Raw genomic sequence first — 19,196 nt, 5'->3', positions numbered from 1 at the left:
CAAGGACCTCCTCACACAGTAGGTCCTCAGAAAGGGTTGCAGGGAGCTATAAATGCTGGCCTAGAATTGATGTCTCCAGGGTGTTGGCTTTAGGGGTGACAGGCATCCCAGGTTCTCCTACGTGCCCTGGGACAGGTCTGAAGGAGGGAGCATGTTGGTTCTGTGTGCAGGGTCTAAGGGGTCCCTGATGCCCTCGTACAAACAGAACAAGCTGCGTGCTACGTGGACAGATTAGAGTTCTCTACCGTTCTAGACCAGAGTCCGTGACCTTAGAGAAAAGCTTCCGCCTCTAACCAGGACTGCTTTCCCGTGTGGCTGGAAGCCGGAGCCCCCCACCAGGAGACTCACCTGCAGATGTAGCTCAGGAGGCTGTAGTTGTCCCGGGGAAGGATGGAAAGCTGCTTCACCAACTCCTGCTGAGCCTTGCCAGAGAGAGATTGTTGACATTTAAGTGAGGGGCCTCGTCTGTGTAGGAAGAGCACTTTGCTTGTCTCTCCTGTTGCTACAGTTTTGTGACTTAAAATAAGTTACTTTATTAAAGTAACTATGAATTCTCAGAAAGCTGAAAGCTGACCTCATCTCGAACTTCCTAAGTAACAAAGGATGACCGTCGACTTCCGATCCCCCTGTCTCCACCCCTGGAGTGCTGAGATTAGAGGTGTGTGCCACCACAGCCAGTCCGTACCAGGCTGAGAATCAATCCCAGGGCTCTGTACAGTCTAGGCAAGCCCTCTACCGATGGCGATACATTACCAGCTGCAATGTTGTTTTTTTTTTTTTTTTTTTTTGTATTGTGCATTTTAAAAGTCGGATTAGTGTCTCCCACTCACTCCTGACCTCAAGCTCCTGTAAGTGTGCACTACTCGCTAACTCACACCCGTGATATTTTTTTTTCGATGAATGAGTTATGATGATCCAATAAACCATCAAATCCCCTTAAAAGTAGTGAGAAAATTATTTTTTCTGAGGGCTTTAAAGCCCTGTGGTCTGGCTGGGAACTTCTGGGGCATAGGTCAGACTGGCCACACTGGAGTGGGCAGCTTAATTGCCATGGTGGTTGTAGATTTCAGATGTGGCCAAACATCACATGTGCCAGGAAGAGGAAGGACAGGGCTCTTTGCTTTCACCAACCACAGCTGCCTACAGAGCCTGTGATGACATGTGGGATGGCATGACCCCTGTCTGATGACATGTAGGGTGACATCTAGCATGAAGATCTTCAATGCCCCTGTAAGTCAAGGGTTTTCATATCTCCTCTCTGCCCCACAACACCCCCACCTCAGGTGCAAATACCCCACAGCAGACTGTGCAGCCTCCATGTTGGCTGCGTCATCACTGCTCTTTTCCTATCCTAGCTTTGAAACAGTCTTTTGTGCCAGGATCTTCATTATCCTGTCTGTCCACCAGCCCTCAGCCCTGGATACCGGGATGGCAGCTTTCTCCCTGACCCAGGTGTCTGTGACTCAGGCTATATCACACACACACACACACACACACACACACACACACACCTCCCAAAGAACAGAGAAAAAGCTGCTCACCACCCCCCTCCCCCCCAAAAAAAATTTAAGTTATTAATTAGATGCATGTGCCGTGGTCCTCCTAACAGTCCTAGGCAATGCAGACAAGAACACTGTCAAAATTTGTGCTGCTCCACACAGTAGCTAATTGCCACATGTAGCTATTTAAGTGTAAATAAAATCGAGAATTTGGCTCCTCTGGTTATACTAGCCATATTTTGTGGGCACGACATCGCTTGTGGCTACAGGTTAGCAATGGAACCGTGATAAGATTACATGACTATAGCAATCCTATAGGTTTAAGTAAATAAATATACTGAGTCTCAGAGCGTGTACACGAGATGGCAATTCTTAGCTATCAGCTGGACTGGATTTAGAAGGACCAATGGGTACATCCACAAGAGTGTTTCCAGGAGGTTTAACTGAGGTGGGAAGATCCACCCTGAACAGAAGCATCCCTAGTCTGGGGTTTTGATAAACAGAAGAAAGCAAGTGGAGCACTGGCGTTCACCTCTCTCCGCTTCCTGAATGCAAATACGGTGTGACCTATGCCCCCGCTGCCATGCCTTCACCACGAACTCTATCCTGAAATGAAGCCAAATAAGCCCTTCCTCCCTCCCTCCCTTCCTCCCTTCCTCCCTTCCTTCCTTCTATCCTTCCTTGTGTTGCTCCGTCTGGCATTTTGCCACTGCAATGAGGCAGTAGCTAATACCGTGGAAGAATGACAGTCAAACCCAGGTCTCGTGCACCGTTTTGCCAGTGAGAACAGCACCATTGGCCTGGCACTGCTGCGGAAGCCCCAGTCCAACAAAGTATCCTACCAAGGGGTCCGGCCCCCGTGACTCGCGCTCACCCACTAGAACTCCATTCCAAAAGTTAATTGCGTTCTTCTAAGGGGGACAGTCAGCTAGAGAGACACCAACCTTGGCCTCGTCCGCGTTCATGAGCTGCCCACAGAGCAGGAACCCTTCGTACTGGCTCCAAGGGACCACAGGCTCCGGGAGGTCTCGGAGGTAGAGCTTTAGCAGGGAGGCCACCGTGTGCACATCTGTGTCCCTGGAAGAAGATAAGCTTCACTTAGAGAGCAGGACCTGGGGGGGCCTCCTACCTCCCCAAGGGACTGCCGGCTCAGAGCATCGACTACAGGGGGGCATGTTACAATGGCCAGAGACTGGTCAGGCTATGTCAGACCCAGACACCGGCTTCCAGAACAACTCCCCGGGCATTTCCCTCTGCTTTCACACAGCTGCCTCAAAGGTCACATTAAGGGTCCCTTTCTTCATTCAGTTCTGTTTAACTATTTTAATCTTTTCTTCTTTCTTATTTCTTTAGGCCACTTAGTACCTTACAATTAACGACGTCTGGTGTTTGTGTGTGTGTGTGTGTGTGTGTGTGTGTGTGTGATATCCTTGGCCCATCGTCCTCTTTTACTACCCAGCGTACTCAAAGCAGTTCTGCAGCCCAGTTACATATTTCCTCAGTAGTTTATTCAATCACAACCAATGAGGAAGTTTACTTTTATCTTGCGTTTTCATTCGTCTCACAGTAAACCTGAGAGATATACCTAGTTCCATCAGGGCCACAGCACTTGGAACACACACAAGTTACCAAACACTGCAGTGGGTGCTGGGATGTGAGAAACCTCAGACTCAGCAGGACATAGTGGAGAAAGGGACAGCTTGGGAGACACGGGTGGCTCTTCAGATAACGTTGTCTGTTGGAGGAATTCTGAAAACTTGCAGGCGTGTTCGCCTGGGGTGAGGAACGGCGGCCCTCACGGAGGGTCCGAGAGGGTATTCATCTGAGTGCCTGCTGATTGACAAGGCAAGGCCCTGCGGTTCTGCTAGCAAATACTGCCTCAATTCAGGAAGCGGACCTGGCCTGGAGCCTGCATTTTTGTAGACTGGTAGCTGAAAATTATTACTTTTTTAAGTGCTTGAAGGGGGAAAAAAACAGTCAAAAGCTATCTATGTCATGCTACGTGAAACGTATATGCATTTTCAGTCACAGCATCAATAAGATAAGTGCGGACGGCCTCGGCCTCGCTTGTTCCCTTACACGCTGCCATTACTGTGAGAGAACAGTAACCGTGACAAATGCCACCCAACCTGGGCAGCCTGCACGTGTAATCCATGGCCACCCCTGGAGATTCAGCAGACTCCTACACTGCAGAGTGTCTGCATTTATTCCACTAAAAGAGAAACTAACCCTGAATCCACCGTGCATAAGCATTATCAAGGGGGTGTGTTCTGAGAAGTGTGCCATTAGGGAACTTAGTCCCTGTATGAAGATCATGGCGTGACGTCTACAAACCTAGATGGGCTGTCACGATCTGTCGTTGAGGCATTTAAGGCAATGCAAACAAGAGCACCAGGACTTGTGCGTGTGTGCATGTGTGCATGCATGCATGTGTACATGTGTGTGTGAGTGTGTGTGTGTGTGTTTGTTTCTGTTCTTGGGCATGCGTGCCTGCATGCATGTGTGCATGCGTGCATGTGTGTGTATTTTGGTTGCCGATTTCTGGCTTTGACTTCTGCACCACCCCAACCCCACCACATCCCTTTTCCACCTCCTCCAATCCTCTCCTGCCACCGCCCCCCCCAATGCCTCTGCAGCCCTTGAACTTTCTGCCTCTGAGGGAGAACACAGAGCTGCACAGAACACCGTCTACGCTCCAAGGCAGGCCATTTGGGCTGGTCATGTTCTCTTAACATGAATATTCAAAAACACCCTGCCCTGTTGAGTCACTATCTAAAACACCCCTGAGAAAAACCCAGCTAGGGGGGAAAACTTTCAGTGAAAAAATGATGAGAGGAGCCCGAGAAGGTGGCAGAAGACCCGTGATCTGGCAAATGTGCAGGACAAGAATCCTCTGAAATGTCCCCGTGTCACAGTCTACCCAGTGTCTTTATCACAGCCAGCTTGTTTGCGGCCTCTCATCCACCCCATATGCGATAAAGTTCCCTGCATCCTGATCCATCACCTCAGACGAATCCCTCACAGGCCCCTCCCTCCTCTCCTGCCCACCCCCAGCCCCGTCCTTCCCAGCCTATCCACTACCAGCACTGTTCCAACACATAGAACACACCCGTAGGATGAATGAAGACGGAAAAAAAATGCTCCGTGAGAAAAATAGTATTAGTGATAAGAGGGAAACAGACCCCTTAAAGAGAAACCTCAGCTTTGAAAGATGGCTTTATCACAAGAAACTAAAGATGCCAAAAATATCCAACATTAGAAACAGAAAAGGGGGCAGTGGTGGCATACGCCTTTAACCACAGCACTCGGGAGGCAGATGTGGCAGAACTCTGAGTTCAAGGCCAGCCTGATCTATAGAGCTAATTCCAGGACAGCCAGGGCTACACAGAAAAACTCTGTCTCAAAAAAAAAAAAAAAAAAAAAAAACCAAGAGAGAGGGGGGATGGGGGGTGGGGGAAGAAAAGATAAGAAAAGAAACGATTGTGGTCACAGATACAATCGGGGTAGTTCAAAGATTATATACCATATTATATTGTATTCTTAGAAAGCCCAATTAATTTTAACAAAGATGATGCTGGCAGTCTGGCAGTGCGTGAGTTTAGCCTGGCTAACTTCTCATTCTGGTTTACTGGGTCTCATCATCAGTGTCATTTTTCTTGGGAACTTCTCTGGTTCCACCAGAGCACGCCAAGCTCCCCTCCTCTAAATTCCACAGTTATCTCTAGTTGTCACTTTTAGCACTAACTCCCCGGACATTGTGCTGATTTCTGTGTACTAGGGCCACAAAGTCACCCCACGGGGCTAGTGCTGACTCCGAGGTCACCCTTAGGGTCTGAGTCTCCAGGATCATTTCTTTGAGTTGACTGTCCCTCAAATCAAACCATCAACCTTAAATGACTTTCTTTGTCAGTTCCGAGTCCTGATCCATATTAGGTGGCCCTGCCAGGTTCGCTTGACCCCTCGTTTGTGCCATGTGCATGCCTGTCTGTTCTCACTGAGGCACAGGGGTGGAAAGCACATGGGTGCTGTGACCAGGAGGCAGCCAAGCTGTTTTTGCATGTGTTTGTGTGTGATGTATTTATGCATGTTCACATACATGTGGGTAGATGCGCATTTGTGTGAATGTTCCTGTGGAGGCCAGAAGCTAACGTGGGTGCCCCCCTTGATTTCTTCTCACCTTATGTATGGAGGCAGGGTCCTTTACTTGAACCCCAGAATCTCAGAGATTTATCTTGTCTAGCTATCCAGCTTCCTCTGGGGTCTCCTGTCCCGGCCTCTGAAGGATTGGGGTTACAGACAGATCACCATGCCCACCTGCTGTTTATTCCTAGGGGTCTAAACTCTCACCCTCATCTTTTCTTGTGTGGGAAGCTCTTGAGCAACTGAGCCATACCCCTAGGCCTGTAAGGAGGCTTTTACATGTGTATCCCTCGATTTTGGTGAGAACCATGTACACCTGTGCTAGACTCTCACCAGGCAAGAACCCCATGGGAAACCTTGACTGTCCTGGACTTGTTTTGTAGACCAGGCTGACTACAAGCTCATAGCGATGCACCTGCCTCTGCCTCCCTGGGTGCTGGGATTACAGATGTGTGGCCCTGCACACAGCTTCCATGTTTCTTCTGTTCAGGTAAAAAATAAATAAATAAATAAAACAGCAGATTATTGGATGGAACCAAGTGTAGGGCCTTGTGGAAGATCTAGCGGGCACCCACTGGTCCCATGTTAGGGATGCCATGCGGGACATTCCTGCCTTTAGAACTACCTCTGTAACACATTTGTTGCTTTAAAAAATATATTTAGGGTTCAGAGGAGCTATAAGTATAAGAAAGGTTTAGTTTATTCTACAGATATGCCTGTGGCCGACACCTGTAAGGTGCTGAACCATGGCCATCTATAGGTGCCGGGACATACTCTGAGAGAAAGGCTTGGCTCTGCATACATCAGAAGTCAGTTAAATGACAAGAACCAAAAGAATCCTACATTCTTCTTTAGATAAAGTTTGTCCACTGAAGGGTCATATGGACTCAGAAGTTGGCCCTCGGAGTCTCCCTCCTTCTCTGTCTATCTGTCTGTCTATCTGTCTGTCTGTCTGTCTGTCTGTCTGTCTCTGTCTCTGTCTCTCTCTTCCCCTTCTGTGCATGTGTGTGTGCGTGTAGTGTGTGTGTGTGCATGCACTGTGTGTGTGTATGTGTGTGTGTGTGTGTGTGTGTGTGTGCATGCATTGTGTGTGTGTATGTGTATATGTGTCAGCTTTCCTCCTCTTTCTAAGCTCCTGAATTTTAAGGAAATTAAAGGCTACAGGGCCACTACACACACCCCGCTGGCAGAGTTCAAGCTGGCATCAAAGCAGTTGTTTGGAAAATCGCAACGGAGCCTCTTTCCTTTTGGCAGACTGACTTTACTCTCCAAGCAATAATCTACATATATCTTTGACCAACTCAAACATAACTTAAAAATTAAGAAGAAAACTGAATACAGTGACAGCGAACATACTGGAATAGGCACCTGCTTATGAAAAGTAACTACCTGCACTGTTTAAAGGGCCCATAACTTGCTTTGGTTCCAATGGTAAATATATGGCTGCTTGCATTAACTACCTGGGTAAATTAACCTGTGGTGTATACTAAAGGCAGGGAAGATAGTCACATGGTGGACCAAACTAAGACCGTGACAGAGTGGGCATAGAGAGAAACAGATGGCCGCAGAGATGCATCAGTAAAGAAACCAGGCTGCGTTGGTGAACAGAGCGAGGCACACAGACGAGCGATGAGACTCCTGCACAAGAATGGCTCAGCCTTCATAACTTTCCCCTCTGTACCAAAGAACTCTAGGGGATTTCAACATCTGTAAGCTGGCTAGCGTTCAGGCCCATTGTTCCAAATCTTGTTTGGTGACCTGCTGATTTGGAAACAGTGGTTGGTCTTAAGCCAGCAGGACAAGTGGGTGCAGGCAACTAGGTCCTGCACAGTCAACAGAGCATGCAGTGTGCAGTAGGGCTGTATCAGCTGAGCATGGCAGAAGGACGTCCTTGCTGGGTGCATGGAGAGTGAGAAGAAGTGTGGCCAGTGTCACCACACTGGACACGTCCCCAACAGGGCTGGAAACCTTCAGTGGGGATGAGAGCGGATAGCAAGCTGCCATGCAGCAGAACTGAGTTCAGAATCACACAGTGCTGTGGGTCTTGGACACTTGTGAGAGTTACTAGTTCTCGCCACTTCCGGAACGCTGGAGAAGGCTGCTGCTGCCCGTGGACCCAGGTGTGGCGACCCTCCCTCACCACATGCTTGTGAGGCGAGCACTGCTTTTCACGCTTCTTGCCTACAGGCTGAGGGGGCTCTTAGGCTAAGCCTCAGCTTTCCCCGCAAGCTCTGCACATCCCCTTCCCTCACAACCGCTTGAGTCTGCCCAGAACATACTCTCATATAAACCATCCACACACTCTCCTAACTGTGCCCAGGCCCTGAAATCCAGAGTGGTGGCCAGAGCAAACGCCTCCTTCTATTGTGACCTCGGGCTTTGACGCCTCTGTGGATGCTCCCTGGCTCCACTAGGTCCTCTCTCCCCAGTCAGATGGGCAGAGGCAGATGGGACAGTGACTGTACAGACAGCATACCTGTCGAAAGAAGGTCGCTCCCCTGCATCGAAAGCATCTCTCAGCTGCTTTACTAGGTTGTCTTGCCCAGGCAGGCGGAAGATGCCCTCTTCACTCACGCCATGCTCCAGGATGAACTCCGCACACTTCTCCACCAAGATGGGCACCAGGTGACAGCCAAACTTCTGCTCGTAGGCCACGGTCTCATCCAGGCGCTGGCCGAACACCGCTGGGAAGGAGAAATAGGAGACCTCTGAGTTATTCTTTGAATTGGTCGGGGGTGGGGGGGAGGGGGACGTGGGTTGCACATTTCTTCTCTTTTAAAAAAAATCATCATCAACACTCAGCCTGGTGTTTTATCCCAGCACTCGGGAGGCAGGTGCAGGGGCATCTCTGTGAGTTCCAGGCCAGGCTGGTCTCAAAGCAAGTCCAAGACAACCAAGGCTACACAGAGAAACCCTGTCTAAAAAACAAAACAAAAAAAATTTTTTTAATCATCATTGTCATTATTTTACTGGCAATGGTGTTTTCCTGCATGCATGTCTGTGCACCACTCATATGAGTATCCATAGAGGTCAGATGAAAGCAAGGAATTTCCCTGGGACCCGAGCTACAGAGGCTTGTGAGCTGACATGTGGGCGCTGGGAATCAAATCACAGTGAATTCCTCCAGAAGAGTGCTCAGAGTTCCTCACCACTAAGGCATCCCTCCAGACTCCTTTTTTTTTTCTTCAAAAATATAATTTATTTTTAATTTGGATCTTTGAGATTTTCATACATGAAAACTGTATTTACTTCATTTTCTACTTTCACTCTTCCACCTCCACTTCTTTTCACGTGCCCGGCCACTCCTTCTAACTCATGACTGTTTCCTCTCTAATCACTGCATCATGTGCGCACACACACACACACACACACACACACACACACACACACACACACACACACACACAAATACATCTGTCTAAATTCCATTTCGTGTTGCTCTATGTAATGTATGTGTTCTGGGCTGACCGCTTGGGATTGCATAACCTGTCAGGGGGCTCGTCCCCGGGAAGACTGCTTCTCCCGCTGTCAGCTGCCCTTGATTGCCTGTAGCTCTTCATCTAGGGGTGGGGTCTTGTGAAGTCTCCTCCATCAACGTTGGCGGGCCAGCTGGTATTGTCAGTGTTCAGGCCATGTGCGTTTGACCGTCTTATTTGAGCTTTCATGGCACATACTCCGTTATACACAGCAGACACTATATCTTACAGCAGAGGTCCTGGTCTCCCGGCCCTTGCCATCTTTTTGGCCCCCTCTTTCACGGCATTCCCTGAGCGTTAGAGTTGTGGTCTAGCTGTATTGATTTGGGGGTTGGGCACCACACAGTCTGTTGTTCTTTCACTTTTGGACCAGATGTGGACTTCTTTCATGATCTCCAGCTGTTACAAAAAGAAGCTTCTCTGACGGGGGGTGAGAGCAACTGCACTCATCTGGGGGCGTGTGGGGGTAAGCATTTAGAACCCAGTTAGAAATTATGCTGGTTTAGGAAAGTGGCTATAGCAGGTGTTCCTCTAGTGTCTGGTACCTCGCTGGCCATCAGTAGTTGGCTGGCTTTGCAGTATCAGGCATGAATCCCTCCTCCCTATTGGGCAGCTCTTCAACCCGATTGTTGACAGCTGTTGGTTGTCCCCGAACTGTAAGCGCCATTACTGCACCCTTGGGGACATCTCGCCATCCTGCTCGTTGTAGTGGCTTTACAGTTGGGCAGGACGATTGATCGCTCTCCTCCTTTGGCAGGTTACATAACACCTTTTGAGACTCAGGAAGCTGGTCCTCAGGAAGGAGCTTCCAAGTCAGCTCCAGCTCGGTTCTTCTACGTCCTGTATTTAGCGTGTGTGGTGTCTTCAGCAGTAGGTAGGGTTCTACCTTTGACTCCTGGGAGGAAAGCAAGGACAGCTGCGGTAGCCCATGTTTTGGGGAGTCTCTTCCATCATACTGACCAACCAGCTCAAAGGCGGGTTTCTCTGCCTGGCACCGGGGATTTTGTTAGATAGTCTACGGCTCTTGGAGGGAGGTTTATTGATGCAGAAGAAACTGAGAGTGCTAGAACTGGTATTATAAAGGACTTACTAATAGGCTTGCTTAGGAGATATGAAGTCACACAAGCAAAATTAGAGACGGGAACACTGTCTCCAAAAGACCACAAAAATACGTACTATGCTACCCAGGCCTGTTAGAGATAAGTGAAATGCAGGTTTCTGGGAGGTAAATGCTTATTCACTGGGGTTGACCAGCCATTAGGCTCGATGGTGGTTTGAAAGAGAATGCCTGTCCCCCCCCCCAGTCCCCCACCCTGTAGGCTCATAGATTTAAATATTTGGTCACCAGGGAGTGGCACCATTTGAAAGGATTAGGGAGTGTGGCCTCATTGGAGGAAGTGTGTCACTGGGGGTGGGCTTTGGGGTTTCAAATGCCCATGCCAGGCCCAGTGGCTTGTTCTTCCTGCTGCCTGCCAATGCCAATGTAGAGCTCTCAGCGGCTTCTCCAGCACCACGTCTGCCTGCATGCTGCCATGCTCCCCACCTTCATGATAATGGACTGAATTTCTGAAACTGTAAACAAACCCTCATTAAGTGCTTTCTTTTATAAAAATTGCAGTGGTCATGGCGTCTTCTTCACAGCAATACAACAGTAACTCAGACAGACTCCCTTCCTATAATAAAGATGTACCTCCAAAGGCTGCTGGGGGGTGTTGTGATACACCATTAATCCTGGCCTACCGCTAAGTGGCTCCGTGCTTTTGTCAGGAAAAATATAATTCTGCCAGGTGTGTAAGATGGCCCTGGGTAACAACTATTTGAAGAAGAACAACAGTGGTGTGCTTGGAACAATCCTGGCAATATGGAATAATATCTTTGCTATGCCAATCTCCTATCTCCCTAAGCAGCCAGACTCCCAGTCTCCTGTCTCTCTTTAAACGATTTGAAGCATAACATGGAGCCAGGACCTGAAAGAGATTTAAGGATGGCAGCCTATGTAAAATGCATAAGCCTAAGTGTATATAAGCTAGTAAAATCTTGAGGGAGGCCGACTCATAGTTGGCCACTAGCTCCAGCCAGCCAAGCACTATTAAAGAGATGATTCCTTCATCTCTAAGTGTGTGGGATGATTTCTCCCTGAGATAGCATAGTACCTCCATTACGTTATGACAGGCAGCCTGCTGCATCTCAAGGCCTCACTGGCTGGACTGAGCTTCTGAATATGTCCTGCCCTAGCTGCTGATCTGGCGAGTGTACCAATGTCTCTGAGGCTCAGTGTGGTCTACAGTGAAGTGACTGTGACAGTGTTGTCACCTCAGAGACGCTGTCAAGATGAGATGAATGTCAAGATGATGAGCAAAAGTGAGCAGAGAACCTGACAAGCCACACACGATGCTCAGTAGGAGCTGGGTCGTATCTTAAATATGTAAAAGGGAGATGTACCGATACAGTCTCAAATGTACAGCCTCAGGAAACACAAAGGTGTTGTCTTCTGGGTCTTGTTTAATGTCACTGTTCTAAACCCTTTAAAGGTGACACAGGAAAAAAAATCAAGAACTGAATTCTGCTGGCATCATGGCATCAAAGCACAAGAGCCCATCGCTCGGTTACCTCACATCAAATTAAGCCATTACGGCATTTTGTAGAACTCAAATTGTTCACTCCACTATGAAAAGCACAACTACAATGTACATGGTTGCTGGATGTCCACACACAGAGGCTTACATAGTATCCGGTTATTGTTGAATTAATTAATTAGTGTTTTGATAGATGCGCACAGATATTTCATGCTGTCGAACTATTTTCCTTGGGGCAACTTTCTGCATGTCGAACTATAATAGGGTCAAGTGGTTTGACCCAGTGGTATGCAAATTGCTTTGCAAAAAAATATTTTTCCAAATTACACAGCCTCCAGCGAAGCAAGTGTGGGCCAGCTCCTCCACCTCAGCCCTGTCAGCACCGGGGCTCTGTAAATTCCCCACCCCCTGCCTGACAAGATTAAATCTAAATAAAGGCAGCCACTGCCCACCTGCTCCTGCCGCAGACTCCCAGGCTCCTCTCTGCCCCTCAGGTTCAGAGGGCGATGGCGCCAGCTCTTTCAGAATCCGAGCTCCGTCCTAGAAGCTGGCCTTTTGTAAAGTCGCCCCTGACTCTGGCTGCTCCCCTCTATCCAGACACTAGCTAATATGGATTCCATCTGCGAAGAACTGTATTGGTTTCTGAATCCTCGTGTCCTCGTGTCCTCCTGGTCTCTGCTCTACCATTGGGCATTTCCAAAACCCTCTGCTGCTTACTTTTCTAGCCCACTGGTCTGTCTGAGCACCAGAGCCCTGGTTTCAAGGTAATACACCTCTTCCCCAGTTGCCACAGCAGTGTCCCTCAGTTGGGCCCGAGTGCCTGACGGCTCCTCCCTCGTGGTATTTGATTGAGTGTGTTGTCTCCAATCCCAAATCTGCCCAGATGTTGCCTGCTTGGCTTTCATGCACCTCAGTGCTGGTCTGACACCCACCTGCCATATTGTATGACCCACTAGCATGGCACCTTGCCTTGATGTTCCCAAGACACGGGGCTCTCCAGTTCCTGTGTCCTCAAAGACCCTTCCCCTCCGTGTCTGCCCACTCCCTGCCTCCTGGGTTCTATTTGTCTTTCCTGGCCTTTCCCAATGCCACCATCCCTGCCAGGTCATCTTGTTCTCAGGTAGAGAGACTATGTCCCCACCCCATGTGCCCATCCTCCTCTCTGCCCATTCCATCCCCTTACATCGGGCTATCATGACTTGTGTGTCTGTGTCTGGCCATGTGACCATAAGTTCCTATGGTTGCAAACATGGGAAAGGTCTCTTTTCTTCCCCCAGTGAGCCTGGCATGGGGAGGATGGCCAACAGATTTTTGCTGAATTACTTGGTGGACTAATAGCTTTAAATGAATGTTTTCCACAGCTCATGGTTATTTCAGCATGTCTTTGGTTGAAGCACTAAGAGTCATCTCTCTCATGTAACGTCATCCAGGTCCCCTCAACTGTCACCAAGTGCTCTGCAAAGGCACATCCTTGTGGGATGACAAGGAGCACAAAGACCTTGTCACTGCCTCCAATTAGCCAACTTCCCATTATGAAAATGAAAGGAACACACACACACATGCACCCATGTACACACACATACACACACATGCACACATGCATGCACGCAAGCATACACACACACACACACATGCACCCATGTACACACACATACACACACATGCACGCATGCATGCACACACGCATACACACACACACACGTGCATAAAACCTCCAAGACAATCAGAATATCCAAGGCCACACAGAACTGAGCTTCTGTCTGCTTTGAAAGGAGCTGGGTAGATATCTCCACCACACCAGAAGGTCATGGTTGAGATGATCTGACTTAAAACATAAACCGTCATGCCACCCTGGGGAATTCCCTTAGAGAGGTACAGAGAGGCGCTGTCAGAGGGAAAGGCAGATGCCTTCTGCAGCACGGATTGTGGACACAGGTGGTCACTAGCTCTGAATGGGGACAGGTAGCCCAGATACAGTGAAAGAAGAGAGAACTATGCCTCCCTCCTTCTCCGAGGCCATCAGCCTTCCCTTTAGTTTGCAGCTGCCTCACCAGCCTCATGGTGCTCTCACCAGGATGTTCATTTCTCAATAGTGCTTTTCCTCCCAACATATCCACCCTGTCTGGTCCTGCTACCCAAATGCCCAACTTGGTCCGTCTACTGGGAACTGTGAGGGCATCATACCCTGCGGGGACGGTGCCATGTCCTAGAATTGTGCCATTCCCGCCTTCGTGAGACCTTGGTTCTGAACCCTCACTCCTGAGCTTGACCCCCTTTGTGCTCACTTTCCCACACCTCCTCCTGCACCCCCATCCCACCCTGCCCCCCAGACCCTGCCTCTCCATCCTCCTCCTCTCCACCCTCCTCCTCTCCATCCTCCTCCTCTCCATCCTCCTCCTCTCCACCCTCCTCCTCTCCACCCTCCTCCTCTACAGGCTCTTCTCTGTTCTTTCTCTACTTGCTGCATCCCAAACCCGGCAGCTCCATCCTTACCATCTCTTCCAAGACTTACTGTTTGTGTGATAAAATATTCTCTTTGGCTATGAAGAGTCCAGAGGATCTACTACACCTTTGCCAATTTATTAAAGAATAATCCTTTACCTCAGTTCTGCAAACCAGCCATTCTTGTTTTTAATTTTATTTGTTTGTTTGTTTGTTTGTTTGCCACTGTACTCACAAAGTATATGTCTACTTCCGAAGGGCACTCCCTCCCTCATAGACCATCGAGTTTACTCAGTTACCAGCCTCTCAACCCATCACAGTTTAGTTTGCGTGGCTCTTCTCTTTGCTTTAGAACTTCTCAGTGGTTTCTGACGCCCTCCCCGTGACAAAATCATGCCTTGGATGGTTCCGTGTCTGCTGGTCTTCTCCAAATACTAATAGTGTTGTGCTGCCCTTCTTTTAATGCCTACAAAACTCTCATCCTCATCCTGGTGGCTCCCCGCAGCCTCCCCCCTTACATGTCTCCATGCATTTGGGTACCATCTCAAAACTAGTAACCTTTGCACCTGGCCCTACTCTCCCTTCCTCCTCCATTCCCCTAAGTCCACAGGGAACAGTGATGCTCTCCTCCTGCTTTCTCTGTGGTCCCTGCCTCCCCCACAGCGTTCCTCACAACCCACACAGCGTTTAGAGTCCATGAATGACAAGTACCTCTGATGACAAGGCAGGTACCTAACTCAGCTGGACCAATTAGCATCCCAGGGCAGTTATCCCTAAACAGGCTCTCCCTCCCCACCAACCCGCCTGCCTGAAACACTGTAATCTGCTCTATCCTTGCTGTCTGTCTATGTCAGCCTAGAGGGAGGGACAACTGAGTTTCTTTGCAAATTTCTTCCACAGAATTCACAAAAATCATTCGGCAAATCTGTGGGAGCTTGGAAGCTTGCGGCCATATTAGAATTTTTAAAAAATGGGCTGGTGGCCTTCCTGTTAATGCTTCTGGTCCCCTTGTCGTCCTGAGTTTGGATGTCTTCAGAGAGCATGAAAGGAACCCGCTCTGAACTCACAGATCTCTCCATGCATGCCCCTTTTACCACCTCTTATGCAGCTCCGAGATGACTTATTTAAACAGCACTCTTCCACCGGCCTGTGAGCGCCTCAGAGACAGACAGCCCGTCTGGTGCACCTTCTATTTTTATCTTCTGGCACCGAGGCAGCCTCAGTCTTCAGACACCTTCTACCTGCTGTCTCTATGCTCCCCTCTCTCCACACTGCCCTCAGATCAGTGCTCCCCTCTCTCCACACTGCCCTCAGATCAGTGCTCCCCACTCTCCACACTGCCCTCAGATCAGTGCTCCCCACTCTCCACACTGCCCTCAGATCAGTGCTCCCCTCTCTCCACACTGCCCTCAGATCAGTGCTCCCCACTCTCCACACTGCCCTCAGATCAGTGCTCCCCACTCTCCACACTGCCCTCAGATCAGTGCTCCCCACTCTCCACACTGCCCTCAGATCAGTGCTCCCCTCTCTCCACACTGCCCTCAGATCAGTGCTCCCCTCTCTCCACACTGCCATCAGATCAGTGCTCCCCACTCTCCACACTGCCCTCAGATCAGTGCTTCCCTCTCTCCACACTGCCCTCAGATCAGTGCTCCCCTCTCTCCACACTGCCCCCAGATCAGCCCTCCCCACTCTCCACACTGCCCTCAGATCAGCCCTCCCCACTCTCCACACTGCGTTTCTCCAAACCCTCTAAGCAAGGACCTTTACAGTTTTTTAACTGAGCTCCTCTCAGCTGCTCAGTCAGCAGCTTGGGGTGCAGTAGGTCACACTCCTCTCTTGCAATACTTTCCAGTGACTCCTGGAACTACCCTCTCTGGTTCCCCATTCAAGTCACTGTCTGTTCTCACCCTCCTTCAAGGCAGCTTCCTTTCTCCTTGACCTCCAAGCATTGGTTTGTTGCAGGCACTTAATTCCCTGTCTTCACTCAATTCCTTATAAACTCAGGTCTTTAAAAAAAAAAAAAAGGACAAAGTCTCCAAACTTCATATCTCTAGCTCAGAGCTCAGCCAAAGCCATGCTGTCTAGGGAGAGCTCAGCACATGCCCTAGAGACACGAGGGCAGCCACATCCCTTCTTCCACGAAAGATAGCACACTATGCTTGAGTTGGTCAGGTTGTGTCATTTCTTGTCACAGACCACATAAGAGTGTGGCATCCAAAGCAGTGCCTAGTGCCTAACACCTGCCCCACCCCCACCCCCACCACACACTGAACTGCACCAACTGTACTGGTCTCATTCTCTGGGTCCTTGTCCTTACTTTTGCTTCCAGGTATACATGGGAAAGCCCAGATATGAGGGCAGAAACAGAGACATCCTAAAGGCCAAAATCTAGAGAGGCCAGTGAAGGAAGAGGACAGGTGGACAGGTGTTGCTAAAAGACAGCACCCCTGGCCTGCCTAGGTTGTGCCCCCGTCTTCAGGGCATCTGGACCCCACAGTTCTGTTCTTGGCGGCAGTGTGAGGGTCAGTCAACTCATTTGGCAGAGCTCATTGTCACTCTGGACCAACGAGTTAGAAGAATCACTTCCATCTTAACAGCTATAAAATTCAACCTATTGATTACAATCATCAGAGGCAATGTAAATTTTATGATTGCTAAATGTAATATGCTCGTCACAGCAGTTGACTGGCTTCTTTTTTAACTGTATTATTAAAAACTTGCAAATAAAAATATCACGTTCCAGCTGGGTGGTGGTGGTGCACACCTTCAATCCTAGCAATTGGAGGCAGAGGCAAGTGAATCTCTGAGTTTGAGGCCAACCTGGTCTACAGTGCGAGTCCCAGGACAGCCAGGAAAACACAGAGAAACCCTGTCTCAACCATATTCCGTCAATTGATGAATGCCAATTCTAACTGAATATCAGTTCACTAAGCTGCAGAGGCTTTGGGTCTGGTTAATTTTTTATTTATTTATTTATTTTTTTGTTTTTGTTTTGTTTTGTTTTGGTGGGGTTTTTTTGTTTTTGTTTTTGTTTTTTGTTTGTTTTGTTTTTGGTTTTTCTCTGCATAGCCTTGGCTGTCCTGGACTCACTTTGTAGACCACCTGCCTCTGCCTCCCAAGTGCTGGGATTACAGTGTGTGCCACCGCACCTGGCTCTAGCTAATTCTTGAGAGTAACAATTGACTGCTTTAATTGGACTAATCTGAAGCTGAAAATTGCGAAGCTGAACTCAGGTTTGGAATTTGCTTAACACTGTATTTTTTTTTTCTGGGACCCTCTGTGCAGCAGTTTTAATCTGCTTTTATTAAAGTCAATGGGAAGTCAGGCCACTGTCTTTTTTAAGAAACAAAACTGGGCTGAGGAGACAGGTCAGTGGGCAAAAGCATTTGCTATGCAGGCGCCAGAACCTTAGTCCCAGTGAGGCGAAGACTGCCAGGCCCAGGAGCTCACTGGGCAGTCAGCCCAACCTACTTAAGTCCCAGGTGTGTGAGAGACCACGTCCCAAAACACTAGGTGGAGGACGGCTCCAGAGAGATCAACCCAAGGTTGACCTCTGGCCTCCATGTGCACACACTCAAAGATTGTGAAGTCGAGAACACACACACACACACACACACACACACACATGCATGAATGTATGCACATGCACACCCTCTTACACACACACACACACACACACACACACACACACACACACACACACACGAGTTTTTAAGAAGGGATGGGCATATAGCTCAAAGCATTGGCCTACCATGCATAAAGTCCTGGGGTTTATACCACAGTACCCCCCACCCTGTCCCCACATCACTGTAATAATATCTGAAGCATCATCCATGTCTAGGGAGGGACAGAGACTCCTGGAGTTTCTCTCACAGTCACTCCAGCACCAACTATGCCCCCCCCCCCACCTTTCTCATACCAGCTCCCCCTGCCCTCCCCCCTGCATTTTCTCCAGTCCCCAGACCTAAGGCTTTGAACAGAAGATGCCTTGTCCTGAATAGCCCAGGACAGTAGCATCTCACATTTCCACAGATAACGCAATGGTTCCATCTGTTCCCTGCCTGTCTTCCACTCTCAGCGCCCCCCAGGGTCCCTCCCCAGAGTGGCTGCAATCCCCTCAGGGCACTGAGTGGTTTAGGGAAGTGAAAATGGCTAAATCGGCCGTGACTTCCTCCTTTATCTTGTTCCTCCCGCGTTATCACTCAACTTCTCTGAATCTCTCCCCCTAGCCAGACCCCAGCCCAGCCCCCCTGAGCCAGCTTCCCAATTTCCCAGGCTGCAGTCTCAGGTGCACACCCTATCCTGACCCGAGAGCAAAGAGCAGCTGAGGAGAGAATTGTCCCACCGTGGGAGAGTGATAAAACAGGAGAGAGATACCTTTCTTTCGGAGCTTGGGGGCTCTCTTCCTGAAGTCCCAGCAAAAGAGCAGCGCCACAGTGGGAAAGCCACAACCCAGCTCCCAGTGCGGCATCCTGGGGACGTGAGGCATGGCTGCCTGCCTGCCGAGTGTGGAGCCAGTCTGGCCTCTCCTCCTGCACTGCCAGGGCTAACTGTCCTCCCTGGCTTCCAGATCAGCACATAGCTTGCAAAGGCTGCTGGGGTTCTGGTTCCTGGGCGGAATCCTGGATGTGTCGGCACCTGCCCGGCCCTTTCCCAACACTTCTCCCTACTCACCTTTGCACACAAGAGGCTCCCCTGGCTTTCAGAGAGTAAACATAAAGCTGTCAGAACACAATCAAGGTAAGTGCCTCCTTTTACTTAGCCGCTAATTGTCAGCCGCCATTCAGGGGACAGCTCTGAGGTGGGTTAAAAGAAAAAAAGAAAGAAAATCCCACACGCAAGCGTTTACCAGCATTGCACCATATATCAAGCTGTCTGGCAGGAACACAGAATGCCACTTAGCCTTTATGAAGCCAGCCCACCCTCTCCTGGAAAGGCTTTCAGAGATACGCATGGCTCAGTCAGGGTCTTCTGAGACAGTGATCTCAGAGGTAGGCTGCTGGTGAAGTGACCCAGCTTCCCCCCTCCTGTTGGGAAGACAGAACAGACCTGTTCCACCT

The 19,196-nt window shown here is 49.4% G+C and overlaps 1 protein-coding gene across 4 annotated transcripts in view; it reads right to left on the bottom strand.

Annotated features, from left to right (window-relative positions):
• ARHGAP25 (Rho GTPase activating protein 25) overlaps nt 1-19,196 on the bottom strand; it is a 74,997-nt gene that overhangs the window by 8,896 nt on the left and 46,905 nt on the right. For 3 of the 4 annotated variants that reach the window (XM_084766620.1, XM_084766621.1, XM_084766623.1), the window contains exons 5-7: nt 8,116-8,323; nt 2,444-2,576; nt 349-422 (exon numbers count right to left, since the gene is read on the bottom strand). In XM_084766620.1, coding sequence (XP_084622746.1) covers nt 349-422; nt 2,444-2,576; nt 8,116-8,323 — 415 coding nt within the window. Of the gene's footprint in view, nt 1-348; nt 423-2,443; nt 2,577-8,115; nt 8,324-18,513; nt 18,845-19,196 lie in introns of those variants that run through there. The other variant, XM_084766622.1, reaches the window with a different exon arrangement.

The sequence above is a fragment of the Acomys minous genome (genome assembly GCF_964271855.1).
Source record: "Acomys minous genome assembly, chromosome: 17".
Lineage (NCBI taxonomy): Eukaryota > Metazoa > Chordata > Mammalia > Rodentia > Muridae > Acomys > Acomys minous.
The sequence above is the reverse complement of the archived record's forward strand: the minus strand, read 5'-3'. Positions and strand labels throughout refer to the sequence as shown.